Source organism: Halichoerus grypus, chromosome 7 (genome assembly GCF_964656455.1).
Source record: "Halichoerus grypus chromosome 7, mHalGry1.hap1.1, whole genome shotgun sequence".
NCBI lineage: Eukaryota > Metazoa > Chordata > Mammalia > Carnivora > Phocidae > Halichoerus > Halichoerus grypus.
The window spans coordinates 140,436,549-140,458,021 of NC_135718.1; the positions used below are offsets into that span (position 1 = coordinate 140,436,549).

General features: G+C 36.1%; 1 protein-coding gene across 1 annotated transcript in view; it reads right to left on the reverse strand.

The window, feature by feature from the left end:
- The window catches only part of USH2A (usherin), a 687,474-nt gene that overhangs the window by 113,793 nt on the left and 552,208 nt on the right, over window positions 1-21,473 (reverse strand). Inside the window, exons 55-57 of the mRNA XM_078078672.1 lie at window positions 13,920-14,027; window positions 6,277-6,460; window positions 5,172-5,329 (exon numbers count right to left, since the gene is read on the reverse strand). Coding sequence (XP_077934798.1) covers window positions 5,172-5,329; window positions 6,277-6,460; window positions 13,920-14,027 — 450 coding nt within the window. The remainder of the gene's footprint in view (window positions 1-5,171; window positions 5,330-6,276; window positions 6,461-13,919; window positions 14,028-21,473) is intronic.

A 21,473-nucleotide genomic window follows, 5' to 3' on the forward strand; every position in this document is an offset into this window, starting at 1 on the left:
TATATATTTGTGACTATTCAGGAACAGAAAAATGTTTTTATTATCCAAATCAAAACACAGCATGAGGTACTTTCCAATAAAATCAACTGTAGATTATACACAAGTCAAAATCATCTGCCTGTTTACAGAGTTCAAAATCCTTCTAGGCACCAGGAAAAAAGTTTAAGATTTTAATCTTTCCATATATTACAGGGTTTCTGTAATGGATTTTGTGCATCTGAAACTAAAAGATTGACAGGTCTGGATATTATAGATTTATTAACCATTGGTTACATGGTCAGAGTTAGTGTGTGAAGCATTTCTACAATACCCCTGAGGCTGCACTAGAGTGAACAATTTCTACAAAGCCTGAGGTAGACAAGAGTTAAGGTTACATTAAACAAGCGGAAGTTGTGTTTTATTTCACAATGATCCTTTTCTAAGTATAAACATTATACACCGAGCATAAAAATACGATGTTGAACTCAAAGAAAAATATGCAAAATGCTCGGAAATTCAAAAGAAGTCTTAAACATTTACAAATGCAATCCTGCAGTGCACCGTTTTATCATTTTGAAAATGGGGCCCTTGGCACCTAGCAAAGGCTGGAGCAAATACATTTTAAAAATAAATAATTGAAGGCAAAAATAATTCTCCCAAAATAATCATCACTATTTATAGAATATTATACAGAGTCAGTGTATGCCAATTATATAAATTACCTCGTTTAATCTTTACAACCACCCAAATGTATGTACTACCATTGTCTCTATTTCAAGCTGCACTGAACAGAGACTCAGGGAGGAAAACTGACTTGTTTATGTCAGCTAACAGGTGGCACAATTGGGATACAAATCCTGGTTTTCTCTTTCATCTGACATCCGTTGTGTTAAAGGAAAGATATCTTCAAATTAGCAATGGCAATTTATGTGTATAATAATGTTAAAATGACAAGTGATTGATAGGCCATGGAACTTCCTGATCACATGGCTAGGAAATCACCAATTTTGCTTATCATCTTGGACTTCCTCTTATTATTCTTTGAGAATTTGGATTGTAGAAGACCCTGGTCCGAGTCTGAGAAATCTCTGGTTAATAAGCAAAATCCGGTCTCAGACTGGCTCTTTTCTGCCTCATTTTACTTGACGTCACAGAAGCACTACGGCACTACAAAGATGCCAAGGAGAAAGATGTTCAAAGATGGCAAGATAGCAGTGCTACTCCATGCAAGTAGAAATTGATTCTGTAAAGAGATATGCAAGTTTGTACATTTTCCACAGCAGAAGATACGGGTTTTCTTCCCCTGAAATTAAGAATGGAGTTCAAGAAGATCTACGCTCCTAAGACTGAGGTAAGGATTATAGGGCTTTATGACACAGGCTGGCACTAGAGATCATTCCTTTGTTTTAATTTAAAGGGCTGTATATTCATTTTAAAAACAAAGGTGGATGGAATCATTTATATTTAATATCTTAGAGAGGCTTACATTTTTCTTTGCTTATAAAGCTCTTGATAAATTTTCTCCTGTGAATTTGACCAAATTAAGACCCTGTTTTTGCTTTTGATCTCAGATTATGACATCACAAGGATGTTAGTTTATGAGAACTTAAGTTTTATATATTAGACCTCTATGTTACCTTCTTGACTCTATTACCTGTTTGTTTGCTTGTTTAGTTTTTATTTTTTTTTAAAGATTTTATTTATTTCTTTGACAGAGAGAGACACAGCGAGAGAGGGAACACAAGCAGGGGGAGTGGGAGAGGGAGAAGCAGGCTTCCCGCTGAGCAGGAAGCCCGATGTGGGGCTCGATTCCAGGACCCTGGGATCATGACCTGAGCCGAAGGCAGACGCTTAACGACTGAGCCACCCAGGCGCCCCTGTTTAGTTTTTATTTTGATTCCGGTTAGTTAACACAGTGTTTTATTAGTTTCAGGTGTACGATATAGTGATTCAAGAATTCCATACATCACCCAGTGCTCATCACAGCAAGTGTACTCCTTAATTCCCATCTCCTATTTAACCCATGCCCCCCACCTGCTCACCCTCTGGTAACCATCAGTTTATTGTCTGTAGTTAAGAGTCTGTTTCTTGGTTTGTCTCTCTTTTTGCTCATTTGTTTTGTTTCTTAAATTCTACATATGAGTGAGAGCATATGGCATTTGTCTTTCTCTGACTTATTTCACTTAACATTATACTCTCTAGCTCCATCCATGTCATTGCAAATGGCAAGATTCATTCTTTTTTTACAGATGAATAATATTCCAATACATATATATACACATCTTCTTTATCCATTCATCAATTGATGGACACTTGGGCTGCTTCCGTATTTGATTATTGTAAATAATGCTGCTATAAACATAGGGGCATATGTATTCCTTTGAATTAATTTTTTTTTTTTATTCTTTGGGTGAATACCCAGTAGTGTGAATGATCGATCATAGGGTAGTTCTATTTTTAACTTAAGGAAACTCCATACTGTTTTCCTCAGTGATTGCACCAGTTTGCATTTCCACTAACAGTGCAAGAGGGTTCCCCTTTCTCCACATCCTCACCACCTGTTGTTTCTTGTGTTTTTGATTTTAGCCACTCTGACAGGTGTCAGATGATAGCTACATTGTAGTTTTGATTTGCATTTCTCTGATGCTCAATGATAAAGAGCATCTTTTCATGTGTCTGTTGGTCATCTGTATGTCTTCTTTGGAGAAATATCTGTTCATATCTTCTTCCCATTTTTTAATCGAATTATTTGTTTTTTGGGTGTTGGGTTTTATAAGTTCTTTATATATTTTGGACACTAACCTTTTATCAGATATAGAAGTTACTGCTTGTGCTCTCTTCTTGGATTTTTGACTCCAGATCTCACATTTAGGACTTTAATGCATTTTGAATTTATTTTTCTGTATGGTATAAGACAGTGGTCCAGTTTCATTCTTTGCTTGTTGCTGTCCAGTCTTCCCAACACCATTTGTTGAAGGGACTGTCTTTTTCCCATTGGATAGTCTTTCCTGCTTTGTCGAAGATTAATTGACCATATAATTGTGGGTTTGTTTTTTTTTTCTGGGTTTTCTATTCTGTTCTATTGATCTATGTGCCAGTACCATACTGTTTTGATTACTACACCTTTGTAATGTAACTTGAAGACTGGAAATATGATGCCTCCCGCTTTGACTATTCAGAGTCTTTGGTGGTTCCATACAAACTTTAGGATTGTTTCTTCTAGTTCTGTGAAAAATGCTGTTGGCATTTTGATAGGGATTGCTTTGAATGTGTAGAATTGATTTGGATAGTATAGACATTTTAACACTATTTGTTCTTCCAATCCATGGGCATAGAGAGTTTTTCCATTTCTTTGTGTCATCTTCAACTTCTTTCACCAGCGTTTTATAGTTTCCAGAATACAGGTCTTTCTCCTTTTCGGTTATGTTTATTCTTAGGTATCTTATTATTTTGGGTGCAATTGTAAATGGCATTGTTTTCTTTATTCCTCTGTCTGCTGCTTCATTATTGGTGCATAGAAATGCAACAGATTGCTGTACACTGATTTTGTATCCTGCAAACTTCACTGAATTCATTTTTCAGTTGTAGCAGTTTCTGGTGGAGTCTTTCAGGTTTTCTATATATAGTATCATGTCATCTGCAAATAATGAAAGCTTTACATCTTCCTTAGAGATTTGGATGCCTTTTATTTCTTTTTGTTGTCTAATTGTTGTGGCCAGGACTTCCAGTATTATGTTGAATAAAAGTGGTGAGAGTGGACATCTTTGTCTTATTCCTGACTTTAGGGGAAAAGCTCTCAGTTTTTCTCAAGTATGATGTTTGCTGTGGGTTTTTCATATATGGCCATTATTATGTTGAGGTATGTTTCCTCAATACCCACTTTGTTGAGGGTTTTTATCATGAATGGGTGTTGTACTTTTTCAAATGCTTTTTCTGCATCTATTGTAATGATCATATGGTGCTTATCCTTTCTCTTATTGATATGATGTATCACTTTGATTGATTTTTGAATATTGAATCACCCTTGCAACCCAGGAATAAATCCCACTTGATCGTGGTGAATGATTTTTTTAATGTATTGTTGCATTTAGTTTGCTAGTATTTTGTTGAAGATTTTTGCATCTATGTTCATTAGAAATATTGGCCTGTAGTTCTCTTTTTTGTGGTGACTTTATCTGATTTTGGTGATGCTGGCCTCATAGAATGAATTTGGAAGTTTTCCTTCCTTTTCTATATTACCTATTTTGACTGAGATAATTGTTCAAGTAAATGAAAAATATATCTTTGCTAATTATTTTATGGAATGGATCTGCTGATGGCCAACATGGATGCTAGCCTATTGTTTTCAGTGCATGTTGAACTGTAGCTAAACTTATTCTGATGGAGATAATAGAAATTTGTGTCATTTTTATCTAAAGACTAGATATTAGAGATAAAATCCATTTGAAGTGAATTTAGCACCTTAATAGATTTTAAATTTTACTGAAACAGCATTTCCATACTTTCCTTATGTTAAAAGACAGAGCAAAGAGATTTTACTTTAATCCTTACTCCACGGTGTTAAGCAATCAGATTTGTACCTGAGGATGATGCTTACATCAAAATATAATAATGCACTAAACCATAAAAGTAACCCACTAGTGACTAAATGGTACAGTGGAGGTTATATAGCTTAGAGGGGCAAAATTCAACTACCATAACTGGCCACAATCTAATAGAAATGGATAGAGTAGACTCTTGTCTTTCTGAATCCTTATTCACTGCTATAATAAAGGCTGAATCATATAACATCAATGTTCCAATCTTGGGAATCCTGCATAATGAATGTTTGAGGTCATTCAGATCTATATGACTTACCTGGGATGTATATGAATAAGAAGGCAGATTTTGGTACTTAAAAGAAAGTATTACTTTCAAAGAAAAGTATATATCTAGTTATCTATATATCTTTATCTACATATCTACATCTGTATCTATATGTATATATGCATATACTTATATATGGTATAGACTCAGGAATGTGGTTTGGATTATTCTGTTTATATTTATTCAGGAGACAGGTTATGTCCTTCTGATTTACTAAATTCACATTTCCATCCTTTTCTCCAATTAGTTTTCTCTGAAATGTTTTGCATACAAATATGCACATGCACACACGCACACACACACACACACACATTTTATTTCTTTACCTGGTGGGGTCCAAGCTATAAATATGGAATAAGGCCCAATTACTGTGATGTTATATGGAGGCTGGATTTCTTCTGGTGTCAGTACAGGTGTTTGTACAATGTAATCATCACTAGGATTGCTGCCGCCTCCAGTTGTGGCTTCCAATTTATAAACGTATCTATATTAAAAAGAAAGGATTGTGATAAGGAAATGCACAAGAAACTTGAACAATGGTTGCTAGCTTTTCTCTCCATTGTTTAATCCTAATTTTATGACAAATCACAAATTTTCTGCTCCCTGTTCAGAAACGTCTCTGTTGACTTGATAGTTTTTCCAGAACAGGCTTCATTCTCTCCAGACTGTCACTATTTCTGCCCCTTCCCACTTTATTTTTAACCCTCTCGTAATCAACAACTTTTCCTAAAGATTTCAGGAAAGTCTTAGAGTGTGCCAGTAGATTGTGAAGGATTCAAATTAATCTTCCCCATTTTTAAATGGGTTGGAGTTCAGGGAAATATCTTTAGAGAAAGATGTTTCTAAACTGATCTGCTACTCTCTACAATAAATCTGAATTGATCTCTACTCTGTGCAGTAAAACATCCGTTGATCTAAGATATATTTTGTTTCTGCTGAGATACGAATGGGAATGAATTGCAAATATGTGGAACTTTTTCCCCCTAAAACCACTCATACCTATATATAGTGTAGCAAGCAGAGAAAACATTGTATTAGAAGAAAAGTTAGTTGATGTAAAACAAAACTCTTTAAATCTTTTTTTATTGCTAGCTTCAGAATGCATGCTTTTGAAGATAATTTGATAATTTTTAAAGTTTAATACTTTGTGTATTTTATATACTTAAAAATTCTCATGCTCTTATGTCAAATAGAAGACTATTTACATTTTTAAAAAATGTCACGTACTCTGAAGACTAAAGTAATGAGTTAGCACTTGAGTCTTCAACATCTGAAATGAATTAAAAGATCTCATCAGCTATGGAATGGCTACTGAATGAGGAGATTAATTAGCCAATTAATTTAATATTGTTTCATTTTGAGATGCACTTTTCAGCCCTGAAAAATTTAAAATTCTAACTATATGATTGGTAAAGTTTTCTTTAAGTCCACCTGCTGTTGGGCTCCAGGTTTTTATCAGTGAAATTCTGCTCCTCACTGTCACCCAGGAAAACCAAGGTTCCATTACGACTCAACTGATACTGAGAAATGAGACCATTGGGCTTTTCTGGAGGACTCCAAAATAGTTCCACTGTTGTAGAATTGATGATAATGTGTCGAGGTGTCACCCAAACTCCTGGCAAAAAATAACACAATGAGGTTTCATTGTTAGAATAAAATATTCACCTTATCAAAAGTCACACCATCACCTCACATATTATGATATTTTTATCTGTTGTTAAAAAAATCTCATGGTGAAACAACAAAAATACATTTTGCTTACTTTGGAGGTAAAAATATACAATTGGGTATAAATATATTTTTAATGTTTTGATTATTTTATTTGTGAATTGTCTTTAGAAAGTGAATATCAGAAAATTTAGTGGTGGAAGATTTCTCTTTCTCCACTGTTACTCTGAGTTTAACCAAGGCCTGAAAGACTACCCAGGAATTTTAAACTTTGATGCCTATTTACTTGGAATATGTGCAAGTAATCATAAAGTAGTATTTACCTAAATTATCAAATTCAGTGAATAGCATACTTTGCCTTTGCCTCTCTGACACAACATGCCGTGCTTCTTTTCCTCTTTTCTCTCATTTACTGGCTTCTCTCCCCCTTCTGTATCTCAAAAATGGGCCTCAGAGACCTAGGCTCTCTCCTCTCCCTTAGTTTTCCCTCTTCTTTCTTCTCCTCTTGTTTTCCAACACTCACTTTCTAGGTGATCTTCAGTTAGTGTTAAAGTATCATCTATATGTTGAACACTCCCATGCATATCTCTAAACTAAAACTCTCTCTTAAGCTTCAGACTAATGAACCCAACCGTCAACTTGACATCTCCATTTGGATGACTAATTAAGTATCAAAACTTAAAATATCTAAAACAGAACTCTTGGTTTTTCTGTTACAATCTATTCATCTCCTGATTTTGTCCATCTATTCATTTTCTTGGTCAAAACACACAAATATTATTCTTGAGGCTTCCATTTTTTTCACCCTCAAATGCAATGTCATAAAATCCTGCTTGTTCTACCCTGAATGTATATAGTTCTCTATACATTTACTGCCACCTATTCTGATCCAAGCTACGTTTTTCTCTCATGAACTTCTATTATAGCCTCTAAACTGGTCTCTGAGTTTTAAATCTTGCCCTTCTCTATTTCATGTAATCTTCATAAAAGTATATTAAGTATATACATAAGTCATTATAATCTTTGTAAAATATACAACCCTTTTGAAATTATTCATATAATTCCAATTCCTTATGATAACCTGAATAATCCATTTTTTTCTGATTCTGGCCTACCTGGCTCCAGTCACACCAGACTCCTCTCTATCCCCAGAATGTTTCCAGTTTTTCTCACCTCTGAGCTTTTGCACTTCCATTCCTTCTGCCTGGAACTTTTGGTTATGACAACATGACATTTTTGCAATTTATTTTCATAGTTCAGTGACCTGTGTGAATATCATCTTAGCAGGGAGGTCTTGTTTGACCAACTTTCTCTAATGATAACTTTAACCTTATCTAAAGTGATTCCAACCTAGTTACTCTCTATCCTAGGTCCTTTTCTATTTTCCCTCAACACTCACAACATCATAATAAATTTTTCTTGATATTATCATTATTTCTATGTTATCACTGCATGGTCTGCTTCCTTCTCCTGCTTCAATATAAAGTTAGTTTCATGAAGCAAGAATCTTCTCTGTCTTATCTATCAAGGTATCTTTATGCATAGATAGTACAATGCCTAATTGATATTGAATAAATAAATTTATTATAAATACATCCTGCAAATTACTATGTAAGCACTGTACGCAGTTCTAGAGAATGTAAGTGTGAGTGAGATATGGCTCGTTCCTACAAGGAGTTTACTCTTCTGCGTAAAAGTTAAAATAAATACACAGACAACTGTCATTCAAGGTCAAACATTCAAGTACTCTTATAGATGTACAAACGTATAGATGGGAAACCTAGGCAATGAGGAAGATCAATCCTACCATTTCATGTTGTCATCTAGGTATGCTCTGAATGGACACTGTTAACTCTCTTCAGCTTTTAAAAACTCATGCGATATTAGGTTCCCTGTAATCAATAGTTTTTGGTTGATTTTATCTCTAGTGTAAGTTATTCAGTAAAGGATAAGATTTCAACACTTTTAAAAGAAAAATTTTCACGACATTCAAATGCAATTTATTTAGGAACATCCTAAAAGAATCAATATAGATTTTTAAAACAGCTCAAACGTGCTGATTTTTAAAGGAATAGCTTATTCCTAAGAAGAAAGTAGTTCATTTTGTTCTGAAATAGATACGTGGACAATCCACAAATCGTATACTTTATGTTTGGGTTTCTCGGCCAATAGTTGCTAGATGAGTCAACCAACTAATTAGAGTTCTGATTCAAACATGATATTAATTTGTTGATTTAAGAGATAAAGTATAAGGTTTAGTTCATAGTCTGTTTCCTGCAGTCCTGTCTTTTTCATCTTTAAGGATGTATTAAAAATCACTAGGGTGCCAGAAAGGCTGTGGATATAGAGGAGTGAATGAAATAACATGAATTAAGATTTTGGGTTTGTTTCATGTTTTAAATAAAAATTGAGTTTCATATTTATGCAAGCTGGTGAAAACTCTGGTTGTGTTGGTAACAACCCTGTATCCATTGGGTTGGAAATAAGAGGAAATTGAAATGTGTGAAAAATACTAAATGCTATGGTTTTACTTGTATAATGATATGGGGACACCGTTATGTTAACAGTTGCAAGAAATCTTTGATAGAATAAAAACCACTTTTGGTGAAATGTCTTAAAGAGTCCCAGGTAGAGAATCTGCTTCCCTCTGTGAGCCTAAGTCTCAGGCGGCATCAGAAAAACCTATCCTATATAGTAGAAGGGCCGAGTTGAAACAATTCAAGGAAAGGAAATGGATGGTCATGAGGGAAATCATCTCTAAGGGGAGCAGGGAGGAGGTAAACTAGCTGAGAGGTATAAGAAGGAAAGGTCAGAAGGAAACCTTGGTGTTAGGTCTTTTGCAATAATAGCTACCAAAAAAACCCCATATCTATTAGATCTGTTTTAAATTTGTTTTGAGTGCCATGCAATATTATCCACTTCTCATTTCTCTACAAATCTTCATTCCAATTTAAAAATACCAATATTTATTGTGGATTGGCTTTCTTTTAGAAGCTAGTAAAGGAACCCAGTTTTGTATTGGCTGATGTCCTGGATGCCTTGACTTCTGGACTATTATGATTTGTAAATTTATCCAACATTCCACCCAATTTTGTGTCATTTTCTGTGTCAGGCACTGTGGATATGGGGATAAGGACATATAGTCTTTACCTTTCAAGGAGCTCATAGTTTTAGAGTGAATAAAGATGAACAAATAAAAATTTATAATCCAGTTCGCTAAATGCTTTAGGAAGCATAGTGCTTTGGAGCACTTAGGAAGGGTATCAACAGAGACTGGGAGTAACATGGGGATGGATGGGAAGCAGAGGTGGTCATTGGAGATTTCTAGAAGGGGAGACATGTGAGCCAAATTTTTTTAAAAATGGGTTAGCTGAGTGAGGATGTAGGAAAGAGATCTAAACTGAGGGGAACCCACAAAAGTCCTTGAAATACAGGAAAGTATGGTAGAATTCCAAGTACCTCAGCCTGACTGGTGCATTGGATGGCATCTGGGAAAGACCAAAAGACGCAACAGATAGGCAGAGGTTAAAATTTGAGGGATTATTTTGCTTTACTGAGATGTGGATTTTTTTTTTTCCTGGAAGGAAGTGGGATTTTATGGAGGTGACTAATGTGAAGTATGTCTATTTTGGCACAAGGGGGAAAAGAATTAATATAAGAGGAGAAATGACTAGAGGCAGGAAGAGTAATTACGAGAAGTTAAAGGCATCTGAACTAAGTCAAAGCCAGAAGGGATGTAAAGGAAGTACACGTTAAAAAAAATCCTTAGATTTATTAATTTAAATTTTAAATTTAAAAATTTATTAAGATTTAATAAAAATTAATAAAACATATTAAAAATTTACTAAAAATTAAAATTAATTAATTTAAAATTAATTAATTACGATCAATAAGATTTTATGAAGAACTGCACATTACAACCTAAAAAAAGAGAGACGCAGTAAGAAGGTCCATTTTGGGCTGATGAGGTGGATGATGGTACTTGAAGGAGGGAAAAGGGAAGAAAAGAAAGCTAAGAAGTGAGGAGAGAGATTTTAAGTGTTGAAATACTGAGGTTGAAGTATTTGCAAAACACCTAAATAAAAACATCTATAGATCAGTGGATACACAGGCCTTAAATCTATGTGTGGGCTTTGTGAGAGCTGAGGACTTTAGAAGCTTATACTTGAGAATTCCAAGGGATACCGTGGAGTTACAAGTGCAAAGAGTAGAGGAAGAATCTAAAGGAACATCAACAGTTTAAAAAAGGTCAGTGGAAGGGGGGGAATTGGAGGGGGAGACGAACCATGGGAGACTATGGACTCTGAGAAACAAACTGGGGGTTCTGGAGAGGAGGGGGGTGGAGGAATGGGTTGGCCTGGTGATGGGTATTAAAGAGGGCACATTCTGCATGGAGCACTGGGTGTTATACGCAGATGATGAATCATGGAACACTACATCAAAAGCTAATGATGTAATGTATGGTGATTAACATAACATAATAAAAAAAAGAATTAGAAAAAATAAGACTGTTCGTGCTACCTTCTTTTTTGTTGTTTTAAAATAAATGACAATAAATACACACACAAAAAAAAAGGTCAGCAGAAGAGAGATCTGGAACGCAATTGAGAAAGTTTCATCTTCTTTTCCTTTTTTTCCCCCATGTTATCAATGCTGGTGGTAAGCATGCCTGCAATTTTGCACGACCAAACTCTAAAATTAAGTAGAGCTTGCTGGTATGCCATCACTTCTAAAAAGAGAGAACAAAAATCCAACTTGAACTCTTCCTATTTGACTGAAGGTACACAATTTTCTGTGAGGATAAAATTGTGGAGAATTATGTCCAAGTTATAATGAGGTAGTAATGTACATTAGCTTTTCTGTTTTTGTTTTGTTTTGTTTTCTTAAGATTGAAAATGAGAGAGAAATGAGAGAGGAACTCAGGGTGGCTATGAACCAATGCTTCTTTTCATTCTCTCCGTATCTGCTTAGGAAACTCAAGTGTTAGACCTTCAAACTATGTCGGATTCACTCAAATAGGCATTTTGTAATTAGTTATATTTGTGTTATTAATTTAACATGAGATGATATGCTTATTTCCACTTTACAGTAAAACAACAGAACTTAATATTGCTGTTGATTTGTTCTCCTACAACCCCCAAGTTAAGTACTCAGACTACATTTATTTCACATACAAGTTATTCACAAATGGCACTTATACAGCCAGAAAATGGATTCTAAATCCATGTTTCTTCTGCTGAGGAAAGCCCATTTGGTTTGTTATTCCTGTGCACAGTTATTTGTGTTAAAGGAAAGGTGCATAAAGTTAAAAAAGGAAATCAAGTAAAACATTTCTCATCTCACACTCCCTTGTGTTGTTGAAAGCTAAAATTTTTAAGTCATGAAATCTGAGCTCTTTCAAGAATTTTTTTTTGGGGGAAAAGTGGGAAAATAGATGCATATTTTCTAAGAATTTAAATGGATTTGATGAGTACACTGAAGTAAGAGACCCTGTTATTTTACCTGGTTTGAGTTGCAGCCAAAACTGGTTGATAGATCCTTTAGAAATTATCCATTATCATCAAAGTATCCATTTGATAGTTTACCTTTCCAAAAAATCCACTGCTGGTTTCTTCCTTTCAAAGGAACACTAAGCTTTTTGACATGAAACATTCTTTATATAGAAAACATCATTAGTGAAATCCTGGTGAGGAGCCATATGCCCCATATGTGGAATTTTCCATTTTATTTCCCATTTACTGGTAGGAAGTTCAGGTCTAATATTCTGAGGTACAACAATCCCTTTCATTAGAAGAGTAATGGACAAGCAGTTCAGGACTCTCCAATGGTAATTAACATCATATTTCTGTTTAGAAACTCATGTATGCCTCTGTTTCCCCCACATTTAAAACAGGCAGATAATAAAGATGAGCAAAATATTTAGTTGATCACTATCCCAAGCTTCTAGGCCTATCTTTCTTCTAAAAGTCAATGATAACACCCACCCCAGTTCCCAACCCACTGGTAACCATTGTTATGTGTGTATGCTTCCAGAATTTTTTCTATATTTTTATTTATCTATAGAAATAAATATAATTTTCTATGCATTTTTTATACATAAAAGATACCATGCATTAATGTAGTTCTAAATTTCCTCTTCATATGTTTAGATTGTCTCATTCTTTTAAACTGAGGTATGGAATTTCATAATATGAATATACCTGAATTTATTTAGCAATTCTCCTATGAACAGACTTTTAAATTGCTTCCAATATTTTTCCATTAAATAAAAAAACAAAAATGCTTCAATAAACATTCTGGTATGTGTCTCTTGTACATTTGTGGAAGTGGGATTTTCTGGCATAGATAGTGAATGTGAAACTACTGTGTCATAGAAAATTAATGTTTTAAATTTAATAAACATTGCCAATTTGCCTTCCAAGGTGATGATCCCACTTTACATCCCCTCAACCTGTGTTGGATTCTGCATCTCCCCGAGTGTTTATTTGTCAAAATTCTTGTTCTTCATGGTCCATCTCAGAACTCACTTGCTCCATCAAATCTTTTTTGATTTTCATGATGAGTTATAATCTCTCCTTCTTCAGATTAACCTGAGTATTCTGTTCATTTTTTTAAATTGATGTATGATTAACATACAATGTTATATTAGTTTCATGTGTACAACATATTGATTTGGCGATTCTATACATTACTCAATGATAAGTGGGGTCACCATCTGTCACCATACATTATTACAAAATTATTGACCATTTGTTCTTTCTTAACATCACCTTTCAGATTCTCTCTCTCTTTTTTAAAGATTTTATTTATTTATTTATTTATTTATTTGAGAGGAGGGAAGGGCAGAGGGAGAGAGAGAATCCCAAGTAGACTTTGCACTGAGCATGGAGCCCAATGTGGGCCTCGATCTCACGACCCTGAGATCAAAACCCTGAGATTATGACCCGAGCTGAAATCAAGACTCCAATGCTTAACCTACTGAACCACCCAGGTGCCCTGATTCTCTCTCCTTATGTAAGTTTGGGTACTTGTCCTGTGTCTTTGACTTGATGGTAAGTTCTTCATGGTAGGGAATAAGTCAACTTCAGCAGAGAGCACGTCCTTGTTATATATCAGGCAATCCAGAAATATTTAACTTTTGATTTTTTGAGGAATTTTATATCCTAGTACATAATAACTTTTTTCACAGAAAACTAAATTTAAGAGGTTTAAACAATTGAAAGCAAATTTTATGTTGGGAGGCTTATGGTTGAACCAAACCTGAAGAATGGGAATCTAGAATACAATTTTATTTTGTACCTTTCAACTTTATTCCTTCTTTGTTTGACATGAAAGGGTTTATAGAATTCACTTCAAAATGCCATATGAAAACTTCTTCTCCCAAATCATGGATATTTTTTAATTACCTTCAGGGGCTGCCTGCAGTGTCTGACCTAGAAAAGGCTCACTTGAAGTGCATCCAGCAGATGTACAAGCTGTAAGTGTGAAGCTGTAGTTGGTGTATGGCTGGAGACCTAGAAAGAGTAAACAAGAAATAAAGTACATCTTGAGAGGATTATTTATTATCAATTCAGCACTGGAAGTAACATGCAGAGTTATAGATATGATTTCCAAAAATTTTAAAAGCAGAAAACACTCTTGAATGGAGATAGGAACTTCACAAGCAGCTTGGTATAAATAGAAACTTCATTTATCATTAATAAAGTAATAAATTCTCAGCCTTAGAAGAAATCTTAAAATTCATGCAATCCATCCACCCATCCATCTTTCTCCTGATTCTCTTGTACAAGAGGTCATTGCAAGACTGCCTTGCCTAGGCAATCAGAGTACTCATCTCTCAAAGAACCCGTTCCTTCCTTAGAGAGCTCTAGAGTTCTCCTTATTTTGTTTGAAAGTCCTTCCTTATATTGTGGTGAATTCTTTCCATCACTTGCACCCCTAGGGACATATAAAACAAATCTAATTTCTTTTCCACATGACAGTTCTTCAAATATTTGTAGACAGTTATCAAATCCCCCCTGAGTCCTCTCTTCTCCAGGCTAACCATCCCAGTTTCTGCAACTGCTTCTTATATGACTAGGGGTGGAAAAAATAAAAAGAAGGTTAGATTCAACATTTTTTTAGCCCCAAGCCATATTCAGCTTATATTCACACCAACCATTTCTTTTTTTAACTTTGCACTTCTTCTCCATATATGCCCATAGAGTACCATCTCACACTTAACTTCTGTAGTTTTTTGGGGGGTATGTTGGTTTTGTCTTTACACATTGATTAAACATAATTTGATGAAGGGATAGTGCTTATTGTATTCAGAATATGACACAGCCCAATAACTGCTCAATAAGTTCTCAGGAAAAATAAGAATGGCAATCCATTTACAGTAGAAGTTGTATGTGGTTAGACTTCACTACTCCATCGCCGGTGACCTTGGGCAAGTTACTTAGCGTCTCTTTGCCTTGATCTTCTGATCTATAAAAATGGGAAATATAGCAGCTAGCTTTTAAGGCTTTTGCAAAGATGAAATGGGTTACTTAGAGAAGTACTTTCTTTGAGCAGAAGCAACCTTAAAACTCAGCAGCATTCGACAAGGAGTCTACAGAGACTAACATTTTTTGCCTTGATTCTTGGGAAAATTCAAACAATGCCAAAGCTCAAAAATTTTCCTTTCCTTAAATAATAAGACTTAGTCTATATGTTGAATAATTAGGCTAAGTGATAACATGGATCTAATAATTATTATATTAATTTTTCATGAATTCTGAACTACATTTTTACATATATTGTTCTTCTGGTGGCATGACTTTTTCCAGAGACATTCATGTAACGCTCTGCGGCTTTCTGTAGATTTTTGCTCAAATGCTACATTTTAAAAGATTTTGACCACTCTATCTACACACTACACCCAGCACTTGTTATTCCCTCAAATCACTTTCTTCTTCATAGCCCTCAACATTATCTGATGTTATATTATGTCTGTTTATTCATTGTTTGTCTCCCCCTCTAGGATGTAAGCTCTAAAAGAGCACTAAAGGATCTATATCTAAAAGATACCACTGTATCCTTCAAATAATGACAGCCACAAAGTAGGTGCTTGTTAAATGAGTGAAAAAATTAATTAACTGGTTCATTTAGAATTAGAGTAATAGTCTGGGTTCTCTGCTAAAGCAATAATGTTCTGCAGCTGGAGCTGCTTCAGGATTCGGCTTCAAAACCCTTTGTGTTTCCTTATCAATTTAGTGATAAGATGCAGATACTTATTTGATTGTAATCTTCCATTTGGTGGCTATGGGGGATTTACATAATTTTGATATTTACCTGATTTATAGATAAGAAATATGATGAAAGATCTAAGCCATACCCAAGCCATGTATGTTTGATAAAAGCTTATGGGAAAATGCTAAAGATTATAAAATATAGAGCTCTAAAGAAAAAGGGAGGAATCATCTAAGAAAGAAGGTCAGAGACTGCAGTGGCAGGCTGATTTAGTCTGACAATGCTCCTTCTTTACTCTTGCCACTGAAAAAGGGGGTCTAGACCCTAGTAACACCATTTCATCTGAATAGCTTACTTTCTCACTTAGAATGTAAGCCCTTTGAGAGTAAGGTTTATGTCTTTGAGGGGTTTTTTTTCATCATTTTTTCCCTGTAGTGCCTATTGTAGGTGTTTGATGTTTGTTAAATACCGTTTAAAGAACACAAAGCCTGGGGCGCCCGGGTGGCTCAGTCGTTAAGCGGCTGCCTTCAGCTCAGGTCATGATCCAGGGGTCCTGGGATCGAGCCCTGCATCGGGCTCCCTGCTCGGGGGGAAGCCTGCTTCTCCCTCTCCTACTCCCCCTGCTTGTATTCCTCTCTTGCTGTGTCTCTCTCTGTCAAAAAATAAATCAAATCAAAAAAAAAAAAAAAAAAAAGAACACAAAGCCCATACAAGGAAGGGCTCCATAAAGATGTCAGGCTAAGACATGACGTCCAGTCAAAGTGTGATCTGACCAAACGGCCATTCCTCATAATTCCATGGGTATCTCTGCCCACAACATCTATTCATTATGTAAGCAATTCTATTCTAGTTGCAGAACATTATTAAAATAATACAAGAATTAATGGAATGTGTAAACAATAAATATTTTCTAGATTTTGTCTGAATGCCAGACTTAAGTATGACTGGCAAAGGTGAAGCAATGCTTGATCTTTCTCTGGAATTTTCTTATCAAACAAAAACAAACAACCCCGCTCTCCCCAAATGAGGCCCAATTCTCCTCTTCATTTTGTGTTCTAACTAGTCTGATTCAGGCAAGCGGTGACTATCAAAGAATATTTTAGGATGCATTTTAGAAAGAGTAGATAAATTTGTCATCACAGAGGTGTTCTAAGGTTGATGAGAGGTTTGAGGGTGTTTGCAATGAAGATAGTAGCTAAAAAGAAAATTAATGTATATGAAAATAGAAATTGTCCTTTCCTTACAAAATATTTCTGAAGCAAGTTGAGTGGTATCCATTTTACATATAGCCCAGAACACTAGAAGACAGCTGTTTAGAAATGACACAACTGTGGAGTAGCTAGCTCATTAGGAATTTTTGATAGATTAAGGAAGGTGTGCCAGAGGAGTCTGTTACAGGTGTTTAAATTGGATGGTGTGGGTTGGCCTTGCAGAGCATGGGGCCAGGTCTAATGGAGGAATATTCATCTTTTGAAGCTACTAGAGTACCAGAATCAGGGAGGAAGGATGTAGAACTTAGTACTGGGTAGAGAGCCTCATTTGGGAAGCCAGGGGAATTCAAAGACATCACCAATCAAGAGGAATGGATGTGACAAAAATGAAAGAACAAGAAAGACAAGAGTGGGAGGCATGAGGCCTTAAGTGAAGGACGGAAGGACAAATGGACTTAATATAATTCATGGGCAGTTCATCCTCAAGGACTGTGTCTGGCCCTGAAATATGGGTATGGTGGCCAATTTAAAGGGCCATATGTAACAAAGGTAGACATATTCATCTCATTTCGACTCATATTTGCCAGTTGGTGTCATACAACTCCACATCTGCCAAGTTGACCTTCCGGAGTCCGCTCATACTTCCTTTTATATCAGAGCTCCAGTTTTCTTTGTGGAAACCAGTCTTTTGGTTACTAACAGGCTTTATGCTTTGTTTGGGATTGACTCCACCTGGACTGACTACCGCTGGACACAGTTCCACATTCGCCTTGCAATGTTAGCTGATCAGGATTGAGTCTGTGACCTCACTTAGGCTAACGGAATGTAGGCCTTGAACATGAACTTCCATTCTTACTGCTGGTAGTTCTTTGTTCACCACATAGTGCCTGAGAATGGAGGACAACTCAGAGGTAAAAAGAAATTGGGTCTTGGAACTGGGGAGGGTATGTGCTCTGGTAAGCGCTGTGAATTGTGCGAGACTGTTGAACCTCAGATCTGTACCTCTGAAACAAATAATGCAATATATGTTAAGAAAAAAAAAAAGAAGAAGAAGATAGCAGGAGGAGAAGAATGAAGGGGGGGAAATCAGAGGGGGAGATGAACCATGAGAGACGATGGACTCTGAGAAACAAACTGAGGGTTCTAGAGGGGAGGGGGTGGGGGGATGGGTTAGCCTGGTGATGGGTATTAAAGAGGGCATGTTCTGCATGGAGCACTGGGTGTTATGTACAAACAATGAATCATGGAACACTACATCTAAAACTAATGATGTAATGTATGGTGATTAACATAACAATAAAAAATAAAAAAAAAAAAGAAAAGAAATTGGGTCTTGGAAACATCTTAGCCTTGAGTCTACACCTGATTTTTTCAGTTACATGAGCCAATCAACGTCCATTTGTTAAGCCTGCTTGAACTGAGTTTTCTGTAACTTACAAGAAAAAGATTTCTAAATAGGACTAATATTATAGTTACTAATAATGTCACATGCTGGCACACAGTTTAGATTCTTATATGTTACACAAGGGGACCATAAGCAGCTGTTATTACCCTATGCATGTTAGAGATAGTTAAAAGATTCTGGGAGAGGTAATTAGCAACAGCATGAAAAGGTTTAGTGAAAAGGTGAAGAGGTTTCACCTTGAATATCACCAGGACAGGAATTATTATTCCTGCCTCACAGGTAAGAAAACTGAGGCTCAGAGAAGCAAATGTTCCATAGTGAATGAGTGATCAGATTGGGGTAGAGACAAACGCACAACTTTAACACCAAGCCCTGTGCCCTCCCATCACATAAGAGCTACACACAGCCAAGTGCATTGAAATTTTTCAACAGCTCTGTACATTAATTAATTAAACATACATTATGAGAAACGGAGTTATTTTTAAGGAAATTGATTACTAGATTACATAAAAACATAGTAGCTGAAGTTTACTGAACACCACTTGCAGGCCTTCTTCTGTGCGCTTCCTGGATATTAACACAATCAAAACCCTCGCTAACTCCCTGAGGCACTGCAATTATCTGCTCATTTTATAGGTAAGGGAGCTAGAGCATAGACAGTTGGAGGAACTCATCTATTATTACAGAGATAAGCTTGGGCGAGGTCAGGATAGAAGTCTGGGCAGCTGGGCTGACAAGTGTGGCCTAGAGCTTCTGAGACATTGGAAAATGATGACATAGGTAGCTCAAAGCCCAATGAAATATATATATTTCACAGTATACACAGTATACATACACAATATATCTATATATCTATATCTATAGTATATATCTATATCTATCTCCAAGTGGGAATATATATTTAAATATTTCCATTTTGAATATTTCCACAATTCATGTACTGAAGCAGTGTAGCCTTGCTGTTAGGAGAGAAGCATGTGAAGTTAGACTATTGTGGGTTCTAATCCCTTACCTACTTATTAACCACTGCCACGGGTCAGCTTTCTGACCTCTAGGTACTTCAGTTTCCATATCTGTAAACTGTGGGCATGATGGTGTAGATGCTTATTTGGGCTACCGACTAACTTGAGGGAACACAATATTTGAATCCATAATTGTCTACATCCTATTTCTTAGGTCTTGGATTTTTCATATTGTCAGAGGACTAAATTACTAACAGGCTTGGTTCAAATAATCTGTAAAGAAAGCATCAGCTGCCATCAGGTATGCATGATTTACATGAACTGGATGACCTTTCATATATATGACTCTCTAAAACTCAATAAAATCAATGCATTTCAACTGGAATTTGTTGCCATTTTAAGTAAGTCTCTACTGGTGGTCCTTAAAATAAGATAAATATGAAATATTAGTAACAGGCATTGAAAAGGGCACACCAACTGAAAACGACTCATGAATTGATCAGGACGAGAAGAGGGAAATAAAGAGATGTCTCAAAGGAACCATTCTGACTGTAACTTAATCCTGAAGTCCAAGAGTAGAAGGAGAAAAGAAAACATCATTCAAGTGCTCAGCATTGAATTAAAAGAGTAGGAGATAGGAGTTGTAGAGCAGAGAAAGGCAAATGCATGGAGAAAAGCCAAGCATTTAATATTTCAGTGCAGTGGAGATTACGGTGGCTGCAAATTACCTGAATTTCCCTACAGGGAATCATGTTTTCTCTTAAAGGAAAGAAGCATACTATAACCAAACTCTTGACAATTACACTTTCAAGTAACATTACATTCAAGAGTAAATGTGTGTTAAAAGGGATCACCTAAAGTCTGCCTATGAATCATAAGAATATGATTTGGAAAACAGAACCAATGCCTATGTCAGTGTCAGTTACATTTGATATACGATATAAAGAACAGCTTGTTTCTAATTTTTAATCTCCAGATCAATAGTCAGGAGAAGGCGTTTTGTCCATTATAATCTCAGATAGCAAGTGTTACTTCAGAGCATTCATCCAGTTATTCTATAATGTCATCTGCTATTTTCTAAAGAATTACCAAATAATCCTACAAAATATGTAATCCTGCAAGTTCCTCCATCAATTTGGTCAGTGATGAGTTTGAGGGCTGAGAGGCCGGGGTTACTTTCAAAACTTTTCGGTAGGTGGTTATCAGATGTTGTACACCTTTTGGGCAAGAAACTGTCTCGGCACCAGTTCACCCAAACTGGGTGTTTGGCAGGGCCCCCCTGAATCCACATGCGATCTTGCTGTTGTGAAACACCTCTTTCTGCCTTTATCTGCCTTGGATCTCACTAAGTGATGCCCTCCAGAGCGTCTCTGCTCTTGGAGATTCCTGGGAACTTCAGCTCCCCCTGGCAGTGTTGGCTGAGGTGGGTAGAATTATAGCAGGATTCTGCTTTAAATGAATAATTCTGTGTGAAAATCTGGATGTTCAAAACTGATACACTGAGATATTGTGGAATCACTTTAGAGACGTCTAAGGTGCATTGACAGATGATTTGTTTTACAAAATTGGATTAAGAAATGTTTAAGGAGCTCACATTGTTAAAGTCCCCTTCTCATGATAGTACCACCCACCCCAACCTCAGGAGCTATGCATCCCAGTTAGTCAAGCCAAGTTCTTGCCTGTTTGTGAGCAGCATTTCTGTATCAATGCTTCATAGTATGAATTCAGTTGATAGCTCATCAACTGGACATCAAAACATCAAAGCAAATGTGCTCTTGCATTGCAAGTGCCTGTAAGGTAACCTCATGACTTTTGCTTCTGACTACTTGCTACAAGCTGAATTGTTTCTTAATTCTATATTTGTGTGCAATTCCAGGGCCCCCTCCCCAATATCTTAGAAATCAGATTCATCCCCAGAAGCACTTCCCAGATAAGTTACTTCTTGGCCAACTCTCTTTCCAAATGCAGATCAACATTAAAACTATTATTAAGATAGTCCAAGAAAAGACCTTTGCTTTTGATTTTAGTGACATCCTTTTAAGAAATGTTTTTCTTCTCTGGAGTCTGATGCTGTACTAGACCAAAGCTGCCTTTACCTTACATTTTCAGGCAGAGTCTTCTCTAGAAACAAAATGAGGCGTCAGGTGGCAGCCAAGTCTGAGGCTGCTC